This window comes from Coregonus clupeaformis, chromosome 29 (genome assembly GCF_020615455.1).
Source record: "Coregonus clupeaformis isolate EN_2021a chromosome 29, ASM2061545v1, whole genome shotgun sequence".
Lineage (NCBI taxonomy): Eukaryota > Metazoa > Chordata > Actinopteri > Salmoniformes > Salmonidae > Coregonus > Coregonus clupeaformis.
In genome coordinates this window covers 9,491,185-9,506,656 of record NC_059220.1, presented here as the reverse complement: position 1 = coordinate 9,506,656, position 15,472 = coordinate 9,491,185, and the positions used below count along the sequence as shown (strand labels likewise).

The 15,472-nt window shown below is 40.3% G+C and overlaps 2 protein-coding genes across 2 annotated transcripts; both read right to left on the bottom strand.

Annotated features, from left to right (window-relative positions):
- Positions 1-1,117: 1,117 nt before the first annotated feature.
- Positions 1,118-6,159, bottom strand: LOC121544290 (zinc transporter 2-like). Its single transcript, XM_041854199.2, has 8 exons — positions 5,925-6,159; positions 5,316-5,536; positions 4,975-5,121; positions 4,313-4,466; positions 3,866-4,070; positions 3,525-3,630; positions 3,177-3,311; positions 1,118-2,976 (listed from the first exon to the last, which is right to left on the bottom strand). The coding sequence occupies exons 1-8, from the start codon at positions 5,987-5,989 to the stop codon at positions 2,831-2,833; spliced, it is 1,179 nt and encodes a 392-aa protein (XP_041710133.2). The 5' UTR covers positions 5,990-6,159; the 3' UTR covers positions 1,118-2,830.
- A 2,793-nt stretch (positions 6,160-8,952) lies between these two features.
- On the bottom strand, positions 8,953-15,364 carry dnajc5gb (DnaJ (Hsp40) homolog, subfamily C, member 5 gamma b). Its single transcript, XM_041854163.2, has 5 exons — positions 14,506-15,364; positions 13,495-13,619; positions 13,102-13,315; positions 12,636-12,789; positions 8,953-9,376 (listed from the first exon to the last, which is right to left on the bottom strand). Exons 2-5 carry the CDS (start codon positions 13,608-13,610, stop codon positions 9,258-9,260), a joined length of 603 nt encoding a protein of 200 aa, XP_041710097.2. The 5' UTR covers positions 13,611-13,619; positions 14,506-15,364; the 3' UTR covers positions 8,953-9,257.
- Positions 15,365-15,472: the final 108 nt, after the last annotated feature.

Here is a 15,472-nt window from a genome sequence, read left to right as displayed (position 1 = left end):
ACATCATTGACAATCTGAAATGGTCCACCCACACAGACAGCATCTCTTCAACCTCCAGATGCTGAAGAATTCGGCTTGGCCATTAAGACCCTCACAAACTTTTACAAATGTACAATTGAGAGCATCCTGTCGGGCTGTATCACCGCCTGGTACGGCAACTGCACCACCCGCAACTGCAGGGCTCTCCAGAGGGTGGTGCGGTCTGCCCAACGCATCACCGGGGGCACTGTCTGCCCTCCAGGACACCTACAGCACCCGATCTCACAGGAAGGTCATCAAGGACATCAATAACCCGAGCCACGGCTTCTATCTCAAGTCCATCAGACTGTTAAATAGCCATCACTAGCCGGCCTCCACCCAGTACCCTGCCCTGAACTTAGTCACTGTCACTAGCTGGCTACCACCTGGTTACTCAACCCTGCACCTTAGATGCTGCTGCAGACATGGAATCACTGGTCACTTTAATAATGGAACACTAGTCACTTCAATAATGTTTACATATTGTATTCTAGTAAATGACACTGAAATTGCTCGGAGTGTCATTGACGGTTGCCATGGAGGGCGTGAGAGCTGAGTACTTCTCCATTCCTCCATCTATAGTGAGAAGCAGGTAAATAACAATGCCTTGTTGAATGACTGATAGAGAACACTATTGTTCCCTTCAAAAGGGAACTAGTATTGTACTTTACACCAGCAATGTATTCAGAGCATAATGCACACTGTTTTCTTTTTCAAAAATGATGAATTGTTATGATTTCCTGTATCGAGGCTTCTGTTAAGTAAACTTTAAATACATGGTGATTTGATTTGTTTTCTCACACCGAGTAGTTCTAACACTACAGCACTTGTTCACTTATTGTTTAAAAAATAATAACTGTTTGATGCATTTGATCTGAACAGATGAAGTGTATATTTTAGTGAGGCTTGTACTGTCCGTCACTTGATGTGCTGATTATAACTTAGGCCTATATCTCTCTTTCTTTTTTGAATGGGTTTTCCCACAAGAAGCAGAAGCTAGTGAAACAGCTGCCGTTGGAGAGCATGTGTCTAGAAACTGCTTTACCTGCCTTGGGGCCAGAGAAACAGGTAGGGGTGTTTACGTGTTCATTTATTTATTGACACACAATAAAAACAAAGTCCAACACACCGTCAGAGAAAAACAAAGTCCAACACACCGTCAGAGAAAAACAAAGCAACAGCATAGATTGAAATCCATAAACAATTGACTTTATCCTGGTTTGAAAGTGGTCGTAGATCAAATAATTTTGGAAAGTGATTTATACATCTAAGAATATTTTATAGAGATGGTATTACTAACACTACTCTTCTCTCTGATTTGTGTCTTAAACATACTGTAGGTGAGAAATGAGTCGAAGAACATCTGTGTCTGTGCTGAGTGCATCAGTAGGATAAAAGGGGTTCCCTTGGAGACGGTGATGGAGGTGAGAACACAGAACGCCCTGCGCCTGTTCCCCAGGCATAACACATTACTCAGAGCCTGAACAGCCAAGTCCTGGATTCAAGGAACGTTATAGAGCAGTGCATGGCTCTTGACTTTTAAAGGTAATTCATGCTTGATGTCTACATGCGCAATGTCTACAGTGAATGTGATCTCCGCGGACGTCATGGAAATTTCCTTTCAAAGCCGAATTGTCGGCTTTCCAGTGTGCTGGTCTTTTAAATGCCTTGGATTGAATCTCACCCTCTCGGTGAAGTCCCACAAAATCACCACGGTCTCACCTTGGTAGTAAATCAGTAAGAATGTAGAGGGAAATAAGGCAACTGAACGGTCTACCAACTGAAAGGTCTACCAACTGAAAGGTCTACCAACTGAAAGGTCTACCAACTGAAAGGTCTACCAACTGAAAGGTCTACCAACTGAAAGGTCTACCAACTGAAAGGTCTACCAACTGAAAGGTCTACCAACTGAAAGGTCTACCAACTGAAAGGTCTACAAACTGAAAGGTCTACAAACTGATCGGTCTACCAACTGAAAGGTCTACCAACTGAAAGGTCTACCAACTGAAAGGTCTACCAACTGAAAGGTCTACAAACTGAAAGGTCTACAAACTGATCGGTCTACCAACTGAAAGGTCTACCAACTGAAAGGTCTACCAACTGAAAGGTCTACAAACTGAAAGGTCTACAAACTGAAGAGCATTTAGGAAAACTTTCAACTTAGAGCTGCTTTCGGCTCTCAGCGTAAGCCTCTGAGTTGAGCTTAAAAAAACAATGTTTGAGATTGAAATGTTTCAGTATTTATGTTAATATTCAACACCTGTTATATAACATAAACTAAATAAATATGATACATGTAATTATTTAATATGATCAGATATTTTACATAAAACATTCCTTGTGTTACATGTTAATTATTTGTGACAACGATACTTTCTGTTGACCTTGTCTATCTGTCTGTTATCTTACTAGAAAAACCAATATTGATCGAAACAGGAGCTTTCCCACAGAAGTGCTATATGAGGAACATGAAGTGATAGCACCTCATGTTCCTGGTGTATAATGTACAGTACACCCTGTTGAAATAAAGTTGTGTGACCTCGCACAGCATACTGTAACAGGCATACAGTACAGACATTGGCTTTGAAGAACTCTTCACTCTCATAGGATAGAGAAGGCCCTCTCGTCCGCAGAGTCTTTGGCCCCATAGTGGTCTGTCATGACAAACTTAACATAAATCTCAATTGAGTAGCTAGCCAGCACATGCTAGATTTAGTACAGGGTTCTCAAATAACCCCATCATGGATTCAGTCAGTCAATCTCCCATAGTGGTCCCTATAGTTCAGTCTCAACCCCCATGGTGGTAGTGGTGTCAGTCCGTGGGGTCCTGGCACTGCATGCAGTAGACCATCTCTACTGAATACTGCTCTACCTGGATGGTGATGCTGGAGAAACCAAACTCTGACTGCAGCAGCTTGGTGGCCTCCATGAGTACCAGCTGGGGACTGGCATCTTCCTCTTCAGAACAAAATTGGATTCTATTATTTTTGGTGAGATATTTAGTCACATCAATGCAAAAGACAAACCACCAATACTGACGTGTTCCTGATTGACAACTGACAGAATATTCAGATGGGTGTGTGTGTGTGTGTGCGTGCTTGTCCGAATGTTGTTCAGACACAGTATTGTAGTGTTAGTCCGTGTAGGCATGTGCGTACCTATAGCCACATGTACAGAGAGCTGTGACTGGCTCAAGGTGAGGGCCCACATGTGGAGGTTGTGTGTGGCCTTGACTCCTCTCAGCGACAGCAGCATTTCTCTCACAGTGTTGAAGTCGATACCTTTAGGAACCCCTGTATAAAGTCACACAGAAAAAAAACACTAAGGAGGCATATGATAACATTCTATACAGTGAAACTATTACATGCAATAACCTTTAATGATGTAGCCTTTAAGGATTTATTTTGTTTAACTTCGTTACACATTTTCAAGGTCCATAGCCAGAATGATAGATACATAGGCAACAGTATTTACTTCAAGGTTTGGATGATAACCTGTGTACTCACCTTCCATGAGTATCCTGAAGATGTCCTTCAGGATAGTGACAGTTGTTCCCAGCACAAACACAGAGAACATGAAGGTACAAATGGGATCTGCTATTTTATACTCAGGCTGTTGGGTATAAAAGAGATGACACATTCAAATTGGCTGTTGTTTTCCTCTAAATCTTAGCCAGAGTTGCAGGTATAGCCTACAGTAAGTATGGTTATCGTATTCTGCTGCATGAATATCTCATCCTACCGTTTGTCTGTTGATGGCAGGGTTTGCTGAAGAATAACCGCTAAGGCATTTTGCTCCACTATGAGCTAAAAGGAATAAGGCAAGTCAAGTTGACAGCATCACTGACCCAGAAGTGTATAATGGTAGCAGCCAGCAGTACCCCCAGACTCTGCAACAGGTCCCCTACTACATGGATAAAAGCTGCTCTCACGCTGGTGTTGCCATGGCCACCAGGGAGTCCGTGAGAGTGGCCGTGTGATAGGTTGACTGTATCGTCATGGGGTCGGTGGTAGGAGGGGCCGTGACTGGACTGATGGAGGATTAGGGCCATTCTTCACAAACAAACAAACAAAGCCTATTGTTAGAAGAGCAGCCAATTACCTACAATTGACCAGGTCTCATCCAGATCTGTTCATGCTGTATTGACAAGTCCTATAGTTTGGCAATTACCATAGTAGTGGGCAAGAGAGCACAAACAGATCTGGGACTAGTCTATGTCTCTCACACCTTCACAACCAATCACGAATGCCAAAAAATGTAAAATTAAAATATTGACAAATAAAGCTTTACTCACAAGACATTGACCCCCACAGCACAGCCAGAGGTAATGAGCATGATCTGGCTGTGGATCTCATAGTCATCGTTAAGGATCCTCTGGATAGCGATGAACACCAGCACTCCTGCCACAGCCCAGATGGACAGCACTGACAGACAGGCACCCAGGATTTCTGCAGAACATTATAGGGACAATAAGAAGTGGATTGATATTATATCATTTATACGTGATACAGCCAACATTCAAGCCACATTGGAAGTACACAATTAGCAATTTAACTTCCATAGTGTCTTTTAATCACAATGACCACTTTCAGAACACACGTGACCATGAAGGACTTATTGGGAATGATATCTGGTCATATCAATGTTGACGCATTGATGTTCCCAGGAAATTAGAGAAACGTTTACTTAAGGTGTCAATTAATTTACTCACTATTCACACCCCCTGTACAAAAACCGCATCAAAATCTACATGAGTAAACTCTCTCACACTGAATAAATAGGCTGCTGTTCAAATACAAAGGATGATTTATTTGCTTCCCTATCCAAATACACACAGAGTGTGTATCTTCTGAATGTACTGAAGCTCACTGAAACATGCTCAGGAAAGTTCACCTGATTAACACAAGGCATATTGACAAATGGTGCCAGTCTGAGTTCTTATAAAGTCAAACCAACCTGAGCGATGCCAGCCAAAGTTCATCGCTTTGGTGGGAGGTCTGGAGGAGACCCATAGAGAGAAGAGGCTGACCATGATGCTACCGAAGTCTGTGAGGAGATGAGCTGCGTCGGTCATGATAGCCAGACTGTGTGCCGCGTAGCCACCTGTTGGAATAGAGAAAATGAAATACACACGCACACACGTTTCAGAAAAGTGTTCTGAGGCTAAATATAATTTATCCACCAGATGTAATACTTTACAACTTCAGTAAATAGGAAAAGCTACAAAATCTATTAGTCTCTTTCTGTTATATGGCTCCATTATCTTCTCTGTGTGTCATTATTTATCATAATCTTACCGACTACCTCTCCAACCATGAAGACCAGGCTGACAACAGAGGCGATGATGAGTTTCCTCTTGGCCAGCTGCTTCTCACGACTCTCTGTCCACGAAACCCTGTTGTTCTCATGGCAGTGACCAGTAGCAGTAACAGGTTGCCACCCGTCAGCTGCAGCAGGTCTGTCTCCAGTCTCTGCTGTTGAACTGGGACATTTGTCTTCCTCAGACCCAGGGAATGGCCTGAGAGAAAACGTCCCAAGATCAAGTTGATTTGTCATATACAGTAGGTCATGTAATAATAAATACAATGGAAATCTTACTCTCTTGCATTAAAAACAGCAAGAAAGTTCGGGACAAAACATACAAATATGTATGACAATCAGCAACTTGGGTACATTTAATGATAACTAAGCACTTTGTATACATGTCATGCCTAGGCTGTATTTCTTTCACACAGAACCACACATAATTCTATCAACTATAAACTGATAATGGAGCTGTCCATTTATCGATTACTGCAATTTGGACTGAACAGCTGTTAACTGAGATTAAGAAAGATAATGCAACATTAAATAGTAACATTTCCTAACATAGGCCTTAAAGGTTGCAAATAAAATAGGCTACATACCCTAGTAATGTCATTGAGTGTGTTGTAGTATCATCCTCGATGAGATGGTGTTTCTCAGAATCCATAATCTCCTTCAAAACAGCTCCTGAAAGTTTAGTAAGAATCAAACATAGGCTTAAACAGTGGCTATGAAACCAAAAGGAAACGCCACTGTCCTTATGACATCGCTGCCTCTCCAATTTAACTCCGTCAGCCTCTCAACATTGATCTGGTTCATGCCTGCGTCTGCTGAAAACCTGACACCTGTTAATCAGGTGTGGTGTTCGTATGGACACTGGGAGCTAACTGACTGGGGGCCATGATTACACAATCAACCTATCATAACAGGCCAACTCACTCCAAGTCAGTTGTCTATTGTGGCTAATGCTACCCATTGTGTATCAAGCATTGACTGTAAATAAATTAGGTATCAAGTCTCATGTTTTTCTGTACTACAAGCACCTTTACTCACATTTATTTCCTGTAGAAGTATGGTATCGTCATGAAAAATAAGTTATGCAGAAGACATCAATAGGCAAAGAATTTATCCTATAATCCCCAATTTATTTGATCATATACACACATATAAATATATTTTACAGTATAAACAGTATATAAAAAACAAACAAAAAACAAATATCAATGTTCTTATTAAAGGAAGGCCTTTGTTCTATCCATATTAGGTTGGGTGAACAATTACAGAAATATGTTTTACCTGCATTGGAATTTCGGCAGTATTGACGGAATGTGAAACAGGTGAACTACAACAGAAAGGCACTTTAAAATCTGAGGATTGCTGGTGTGTGAGACAATGGCTTTCAACAACTGGCATTACTTGGTGTCCAAGTGTTTAAGAAGTCTAGCAGGCGTGCGTAAGATGTGCTCAATATAAAAAAATATTACTGTACAGAAAGGGAATTTGACAATGAATCTAGATCACACAAGATGACATCATCAGAAGAAATAGAAAATAATATGGGTCAGGAATACAGAGTTTTAAATGACAAGATCTCCAATATTATTACACACAGAGAGAAAACTGAGAGACATGAATGACGAGTGAGCATATGTGAGTACAGGACTGGGGTTGGAGTACAGAATCCGACAATTGGAATGATAAGCTTTGGAAAACTGAAAATAAAGCCTGAACAAATATTGCTCTGTAGCCTACAAACAAACATATAAACAACACATTTAAACTTTAGGCATTTCTTCACATTTGTTCACAGGTTAAAGTTGCAGTTATTGGCTCCCACACAAGGGGGAGTGGCAGTCCACAGCAGCCCTTCCTATGACAGCGGTTCATTATGCTTAGAAGGCGCTTAAAGTGCACATATATTTCCAACTTCAGACTCAGGCTACGTCTCAAATGGCACCCTATTCCCTATATAGTGCACTACTTTTGACCAGACACTTATGGGCCCTGGTGAAAAGTAGTGCACTACGTAGCTGAGGTCAAAAGTAGTAGCACTAGATTAGGAGCCATTTGGGAGGCACATCAGTTTCTATTCAATCACCCGCTCTACACGGTCCATTAAGCATACATAGAAGCCGTTACCCTGTACATACGGTTTCGTACTATTTAAAAATTCTCATTTTGAAAATCTACAAAAGAACCCCTCAGCATTAAGGTAAACTTGGCAGTTCACACAATCATAAGAATGTAAGATTCTTGTAAACATGGACCACAACTGGCAATTAAAATGAGACATATACAGTCTTATATGAAGATATAGAAATATACATCCACATACAGCGCCTTCAGAAAGTATTCACACTACCTGACTTTTTCCACATTTTGTTGTGTTACAGCCTGAATTTTAAATGGATTACATTGAGATTTTGTGTCACTGGCCTACACACAATACCCCATAATGTCAAAGTGGAATTATGTTTTTAGACATTTTTACTAATTAATTAAAAATGAAAAGCTGAAATGTCTTGAGTCAATAAGTATTCAACCCCTTTGTTATGGCAAGCCTAAATAAGTTCAGGAGTAACAATTTGCTTAACAAGTCACATAAGTTGCATGGACTGGGCACAAGGGGGAGTGAATGGGCACCTATTGGTAGATACAAAAAATAATTAATAAAAGCAGACATTGAGCATGGTGAAGTTATTAATTACACTTTGGATGGTGTATCAATACACCCAGTCACTACAAAGATGCAGGCACCCTTCCTAACTTAGTTGCTGAAGAGGAAGGAAACTGCTCAGGGATTTCACCATGAGGCCAATGGTAATTTTAAAACAGTTACAGAGTTTAATAGCTGTGATGGGAGAAAACTGAGGATGGATCAACAACATTGTAGTTACTCAACGATACTAACCTAAATGACAAAGTGAAAAGAAGGAAGTCTGTACAGAATATTCCAAATCATGCATCCTGTTTGCATTAAGCCACTAAAGTAAAACTGCAAAAAAATGTGGCAAAGAAATGAACTTTATGTCCTGGGTATGCTTGTCATCGTCAAGGACTACAGAGTGTTTTTGTTGTTGATGAAAAGAAATGGAATACAGCTATAAGCACAGGCAAAATCCTGGAGGAAAACCTGGTTCAGTCTGCTTTCCAACAGACACTGGGAGATTAATTTACCTTTCAGCAGGACAATAACCTAAAACACAAGGCCAAATATACAATGGAGTGGCTTACCAAGAAGACATTGAATGTTCCTGGGTGGCCTAGTTACAGTTTTGACTTAAATCGGCTTGGAAATCTACGGCAATACTTGAAAATGGCTGTCTAGCAATGATCAACAACCAACTTGACAGAGCTTGAAGATTTTAAAGATAATAATGTGAAAATATTGTACAATCCATGTGTTCAACGCTCTTAGAGACTCACCCAAAACGACTATCAGCTGTAATCGCTGCCAAAGGTGATTCGAACAAGTATTTACTCCGGGGTGTCAATACTTATGTAAATAAGATATTTCTGTATTTAATTTTCAATAAATCTGCAAACATTTCTAAAAAACAGGTTTTCACATTGTCATTATGGGGTATTGTATGTAGATCGGTAATAAAAAAATATATTTAAGCCATTTTGAATTCGGGCTGTAACACAACAAAATGCACAATAAGTAAAGGGGTATAAATACTTTCTGAAGGCACTGTATATGGCTTTGGCCATAGTACGGAGGGTCGACTGTAGCATTTAAGCACCTGCCACTGAACCCCAGAAACTGATCACAGTATTGTCAGTGGAGTGGACCATCTTGGTTGTCAGTAGCAGACTGGGAAGACTAGACTGGTCCCATGTCTGTCTGTTCGGTCTTGCCAAGTCCTTATGACCACAGGAGTTGGCAAGACAGCACTAACAGATCTGGGACCAGGCTATGGGAAGACAGGTTCTTACTGGTCCATTGGGGTGAATATAGGGTTTGAGTGGTTGGATGCAGACTGGTCGTGGTCGGACTCTGCCTTCTCATCAGCTGCAGTATGAGGTTGGACCACAATGGGTTGCTGTTCACCTGCAATGAGAACAGACATGTACTGTTAATTCACTGAGCTCTTCTCTTGAGCAGGCAGCACTTAAAGTACCAGTCAAAAGTTTGGACACACCTACTCATTCAAGGGTTTTTCTTTATTTTGACTATTTTCTACATTGTAGAATAATAATGAAGGCATCAAAACTATGAAATAACACATGGAATTATGTAGTAACCAAAATGTGTTAAACAAATGTGAGATTCTTCAAAGTAGCCACCCTTTGCCTTGATGACAGCTTTGCACACTCTTGGCATTCTCTCAACCAGCTTCATGAGGTAGTCACCTGAAATGCAATTCAATTAACAGGTGTGCCTTGTTCAAAGTTAATTTGTGGAATTTCTTTCCTTCTTAACGCGTTTGAGCCAATCAGTTGTGTTGTGACAAGGTAGGGTTGGTATACAGAAGATAGCCGTATTTGGTAAAAGACCAAGTCCATATTATGGCAAGAACAGCTCAAATAAGCAAAGAGAAACAACAGTCCATCATTACTTTAAGACATGAAGGTCAGTCAATACAGAACATTTCAATAACTTTTAAAAAGTTTATTCAAGTGCAGTCGCAAAAACCATCAAGTGCTTTGATGTAACTGGCTCTCATGAGGACCGCCACAGGAAAGGAAGACCCAGAGTTACCTCTTCTGCAGAGGATAAGTTCATTAGAGTTACCAGCCTCAGAAATTGCCAATTAACTGCACCTCAGATTGCAGCCCAAATAAATGCTTCACAGAGTTCAAGTAACAGACACATCTCAACATCAACTGTTCAGAGGAGACTGCGTGAATCAGGCCTTTATGGTCAAATTGCTGCAAAGACACCACTACTAAAGGACACGAATAAGAAGAAGAGACTTGCTTGGGCCAAGAAACACGAGCAATGGACATTAGACCGGTGGAAATCTGTCCTTTGGTATGATGAGTCTAAATTTGAGTTTTTTGTAGGTGAACGGATGATCTCCGCATGTGTGGTTCCCACCGTGAAGCATGGAGGAGGTGGTGTGATGGTGCTTTGCTGGTGACAATGTCAGTGAATTATTTAGAATTCAAGGCACACTTAACCAGCATGGCTCCCACAGCATTCTGCAGCGATATGCCATCCCAACTGGTTTGCACTTAGTGGGACTATCATTTGTTTTTCAACAGAACAATGACCCAAAACACACCTCCAGGCTGTGTAAGAGCTATTTGACCAAGAAGGAGAGTGATGGAGTGCTGCATCAGATGACCTGGCCTCCACAATCACTGTTGGAAAAGCACTCCGGGTGACTATTTCATGAAGCTGACTGAGAGAATGCCAAGAGTGTGCAACGCTGTCATCAAGGCAAAGGGTGGCTACTAAAAGTCAAAATATATTTTGATTTGTTTACTACATGATTCCATACGTGTCAATTCATAGTTTTGATGTCTTCACTATTATTCTACAATGTAGAAAATAGTAAAAATAAAGAAAAACCCTTGAATGAGGTGGTGTGTCCAAACTTTTGACTGGTACTGTACATTAGTCCATATGAGATGGAAGTTTGTGCTCTGCTATTGTTTACCCAACCCCTCCTATTAGTATTGATCGTCATCATCATCCACAATTCAAACCATGTTTTATATGTAGATTAACAGGCAGTAACAAAACGAAAGCATTGCCTTAATCATGTCATTATCATCACAATCAAACAAGCAGGCTTGAATTGGGGGAAAGTGATGGCATTTGCTAAGCTAGCACATTCAGAGCTAAATTGCCAATTGCTAAAAGAGGACAAACCAAAAGCATATGGGTCACTAAGCTGCTACAGTACATAGCCCACAGCAGCACAAATCATTAGCTGTAAGCACATGAACAAAATGAGTTCAAGCCGACCCAGTTTGGAGTTTCACCTGAGTTGCCAGAGGCTGAACTTGGGCCTGGCTGAGACATAATTATTATAGTCTCACCACTGGTTGTGAAATGAAAAGTCTCATAGCAAAGGGTCTGAATAGTTGTGTAAATAAGGTATCTTTTTTATTTTTTATACATTTGCAAATATTTCTAAAAACCTGTTTTCGCTTTGTCATTATGGGGTATTGTGTGTAGATTGATGAGGATTTGTATTTTATTTAATCCATTTTAGAATAAGGCTGTAACGTAACAAAATGTGGAAGAAGTGAAAGGGTCTGAACACTTTCCGAAGTCCATAACAATGCTTAAACCACATTAGGAGACAATTTTTTAGGTCTAGTGTAGTTACCCTTTCATTCAAGTGTGCAGGCACCTAGCACTGTTGTTTGGTTAGCAGTGTTTCCGTAGCACGAGTTGGAGTTTGCAAAAGAATACGGCTACTGGATTGATGCAAATAATCCTGATATAATTCTGACAGGTAGACTACTTTGTAGCTACTGTAGTTAACATTTAATGGAGAAGGTTTTTGGGAAAGCCTTTCCATCTTCCAGAAGATGGTTAGGCCTAGCATTAGCGGCGCCATATTTTTTCGATTCGTTAATTGTTTGAAACCTGGACGTTTTACTTCATATTATGAGGCATGTCTTACCTTACTTGAAAGTAGCCTGTAGCCAAAATCCCACCATAGAAACGTGGAGGCAATTATTTTTATATAGACTTACATTTACAATTTAGTCATTTAGCAGACGCTCTTATCCAGAGCGACTTACAGTTAGTGAGTGCATACATTTATTTATTCATAAAAAATACAAATAAATAATACTGGCCCCCCGTGGGAATCGAAACCACAACCCTGGCGTTGCAAGCGCCATGCTCTACCAACTGAGCTACACGGGACTTACTCATATGCTTTCTCCTGTTCTATTGATTTTCTTTAAACTTTCTTTAATTGTCTAGCAACCAAAGGCATTATCCTAGTCATATTAGCAACCCATTACATTTTTTGTATATTTAAATCCCCCCTTTCTACATTTCTAATGGATGTTTCCATCTCTGTCCATGAAACCGCTCGCATGTGCAGTGCACATTTTAGAACTGCATTCCCGCAAATTGCATTTTGGAACATTCATGCAAAGGCCTACCGCCATCAGTACATCGCTGCGCCTGTGAAGAAATAACTGGTTTAACAACATTTTAAGCTAAACATTCTAATCTGTTCCATCAGCCTCATTAATTTAAAACGGCGTATACCTCCACTACACTACTTCGGTACGCATCAGTGGGGATTAAGAAGTGAGTGTACGCAATACCTGTGTACACCCTCCACTACACCACTGCCTGCTGCCCCTTCCCCCACAAACCTTGCCCTACTCACCCCTGTCCTGCTCAGCTCTGATCTGGGCCTCAAGGTCATCTGGGTCTACGTATCCGTGCTCCTCTTCCCCCGGTGGCTTGCACTTCCCACAGCAGAAGCAGCAGAAACAGCAGCAGCAGCAGCATGTGAAGATCCCACAGCACACCATCAGGGTCTGAGAAATACACAGGGGATTTTTGTCACACAGGGCATAGGTTTTCATGCATACACTTCTAAAAGTGTTACAAAAACTATAATACAGAGTTTTTTTTTTTTTTTACCCTAATAATGACTCTAATGATTAACATACAGTACAATTTAGCAACGCCAAGGTCGTGAGTTCATTTCCAACGGGAATCAAATGCTCACAAAATGTTTTTACAGTATGCACTCATTAAGTGGTACACTGGTACAATAAGTCTCTTTTGGGTGTAGGCGTCTGCAAAGTGTATACGTATGAAAATGTGTATAGATCTTAAAGACTTACCTTGAACCAGCACTTGTGCATGAGGAAGTAATATTTAACGCTCTCCTCTCCAAACTGCTCTGCGACATAAAGACCCATGGAACCGTACTCGTCATAGACCTTCCGCTTGGTCTCGTCGTTGAGGATGGAGTTGGCATTGTTGATCTCCTTAAACTTCTCAGCTGCCTCGGGGTTGTCTGGGTTCTTGTCAGGGTGATGCCTCAGTGCTAGTTTCCTGTGAGAAGAAGGCAAATACGTAGAGATTTACTATAAATCTTAAATAGGAAAGAACAGCAACGTCAGGTCAGCCTATACTAGTTTTAGTTCACGGTGCTTTTATGAAGAAAGCTGACAGGTTTTGAACTGTTCTGTAGTATTTCGCTAAGCTTCTGTCTGTGGTTGAGAGGTTTATACCTGTATGCCTTCTTTATTTCTTCTGCGGACGCCCCTTTCTCCAGTCCTAGTACCTTGTACAGACTGTCTCCTGCGGTGGACATCTTACGTTGAGGCCTTTGGTTTGGTTCCGCCATGTTTTAGATCTGCAACAGTGATAAATACAACAGTCATGACAGGTATGCTATGAGGACATTGTGAAAGATTTTGTTTGTATTTTGAGTTTTAGCTTATGAGACAAGGATGCTAAAATGTTGCTACATTATGTTACTGTATGTATCCATCCTAGTTTTTTTGGGGTATATGTACTTTACTATTTATATTTTTGACAACTTTTACTCCACTACATTCCTAAAGAAAAGAATGTACCTTTTACTCCATATATTTTCCCTGACTCCCAAAAGTACTATTAGCAGGACAGGAAAATTGTCAAATTCAAGCACTTATCAAGAGAACATCCTTGCTCATCCCTACTGCCTCTGATCTGGCGGACTCACTAAACACAACTGTTTCGTTTGTAAATTATGTCTGTGTTGTGTGCCCCTGGATATCCGTAAAGAAAAAGAAAGACAAGAAAATAGTACCGTCTGGTTTGCTTAATATAAGGAATGTGAAATGATTTATACTTTAACCTTTTATACTTAAGTATACAGTATTTTAGCAAGTACATTTACTTTTGATACGTATATTTAAAACCAAATACTTTTACTTGAGTAATTTTCTGTTAAGGTATCTTTACTTTTACTCAAGTATGGCAATTGGCTTCTTTTTCGACCACTGCATACCCCACAAAACCATTCACACTCAATCATACATGCTCCGGACCTTGAATGAACCTCATGTTGTTTATTAATTTGAGGCAATAAAAACATTAAATGAGAAAAAAAGTACAGAAATAATTCGCCTTTAAAAAGACTTAGCCTGAAACAGATGATTGGTTAAGGCACCGTCAAAGTTACCCTTAGATAAACTAAGCATGAAAAGAAGGTAAAGTGCATAAGGTGAAAGATCACACCGCCACATTCTACCCACTTCGTTTCGACGGGGGACGACGTTGTCTTTTTTTTGGTGTCCCTAGAATCTTTGTCCACGACGGCACACTTATTTTTACGCATTTGCCAGTATAAAAACAAACAAAGTGTAGGCTCACATAAAATTATCTCCCTCCCAAAACAAAACTTGACGGTGAGTTCAGGAAGTCATTCCATTTTAGCCTGCCAATTCCGGGTTCTAGTCACGGGTTAGCTTGTGGTGGGTGTGCGCATAAAACCACCCACGCGCTCTCGGGGTACCTGTGGTCATGTACATAGAATATTTGCCATACGTTTCTATCAGAGACAATCTTTGTGGCCCGACTGAATATAGAAAATCAACACATAGTATTACATAGGCTATAAAACATGTCTACTATAATGATTTAATGTGTGGTAATGATTAGTTATGAACAGCAAATAAATGATTACAAACAATGTTGTTTATTCTTGTCTATAATGAAATCACAGATGGGCCAAACAAATTTTACTATTACCAGTAACAGTTTTTGTTTCAGACTAAGTAAAAAATAATATGCATAATTTGATTGAACAATAAACAGAAGGTGATACAAATACTGTTAAGTTGAGGAGAGTGAGGAGACACTGACACCACAGTTAGTAGGAAACATGAAAGCTTTATATCTAGCTTTTAACACAGTATTTATCAACTCGATCTCCTTGCACCCTCCTACAGAGGGGGACATGTAACTACTCCCACAAACACAAATCAAACATAATAAGAATCACATAACATTCAGGACATATGCATTCAACTACCTCACACATTGACTTGGTACCGGTACTCCTTGTATATAGCCTCATTACTACCTCGTACCCCTGCACATTGAGTCGGTACCGGTACTCCTTGTATATATCCTCCTTATTGTTATTTTATTGTGGTACTATTTCCCTTTTTTTCTTATTTGCTAATTGTTTTTTTATTTTCTTACTTTCTAACTCTGCAT

What these genes read in the sequence shown, in the direction of transcription:
- dnajc5gb (XM_041854163.2), bottom strand. Translation starts at nt 13,610, where the DNA reads ATGGCGGAACCAAACCAAAGGCCTCAACGTAAGATGTCCACCGCAGGA. An exon ending in TGCACAAGTGCTGGTTCAAG is followed by an intron (nt 12,790 to 13,101) that starts GTAAGTCTTTAA and finishes TGTATTTCTCAG; the next exon opens with ACCCTGATGGTGTGCTGTGG. An exon ending in CAGAGCTGAGCAGGACAGGG is followed by an intron (nt 9,377 to 12,635) that starts GTGAGTAGGGCA and finishes TTCTCATTGCAG; the next exon opens with GTGAACAGCAACCCATTGTG.
- LOC121544290 (XM_041854199.2), bottom strand. Translation starts at nt 5,989, where the DNA reads ATGGATTCTGAGAAACACCATCTCATCGAGGATGATACTACAACACAC. An exon ending in CTTCAGGATACTCATGGAAG is followed by an intron (nt 3,312 to 3,524) that starts GTGAGTACACAG and finishes GACTTTATACAG; the next exon opens with GGGTTCCTAAAGGTATCGAC. An exon ending in CTCTGTACATGTGGCTATAG is followed by an intron (nt 2,977 to 3,176) that starts GTACGCACATGC and finishes TTTGTTCTGAAG; the next exon opens with AGGAAGATGCCAGTCCCCAG.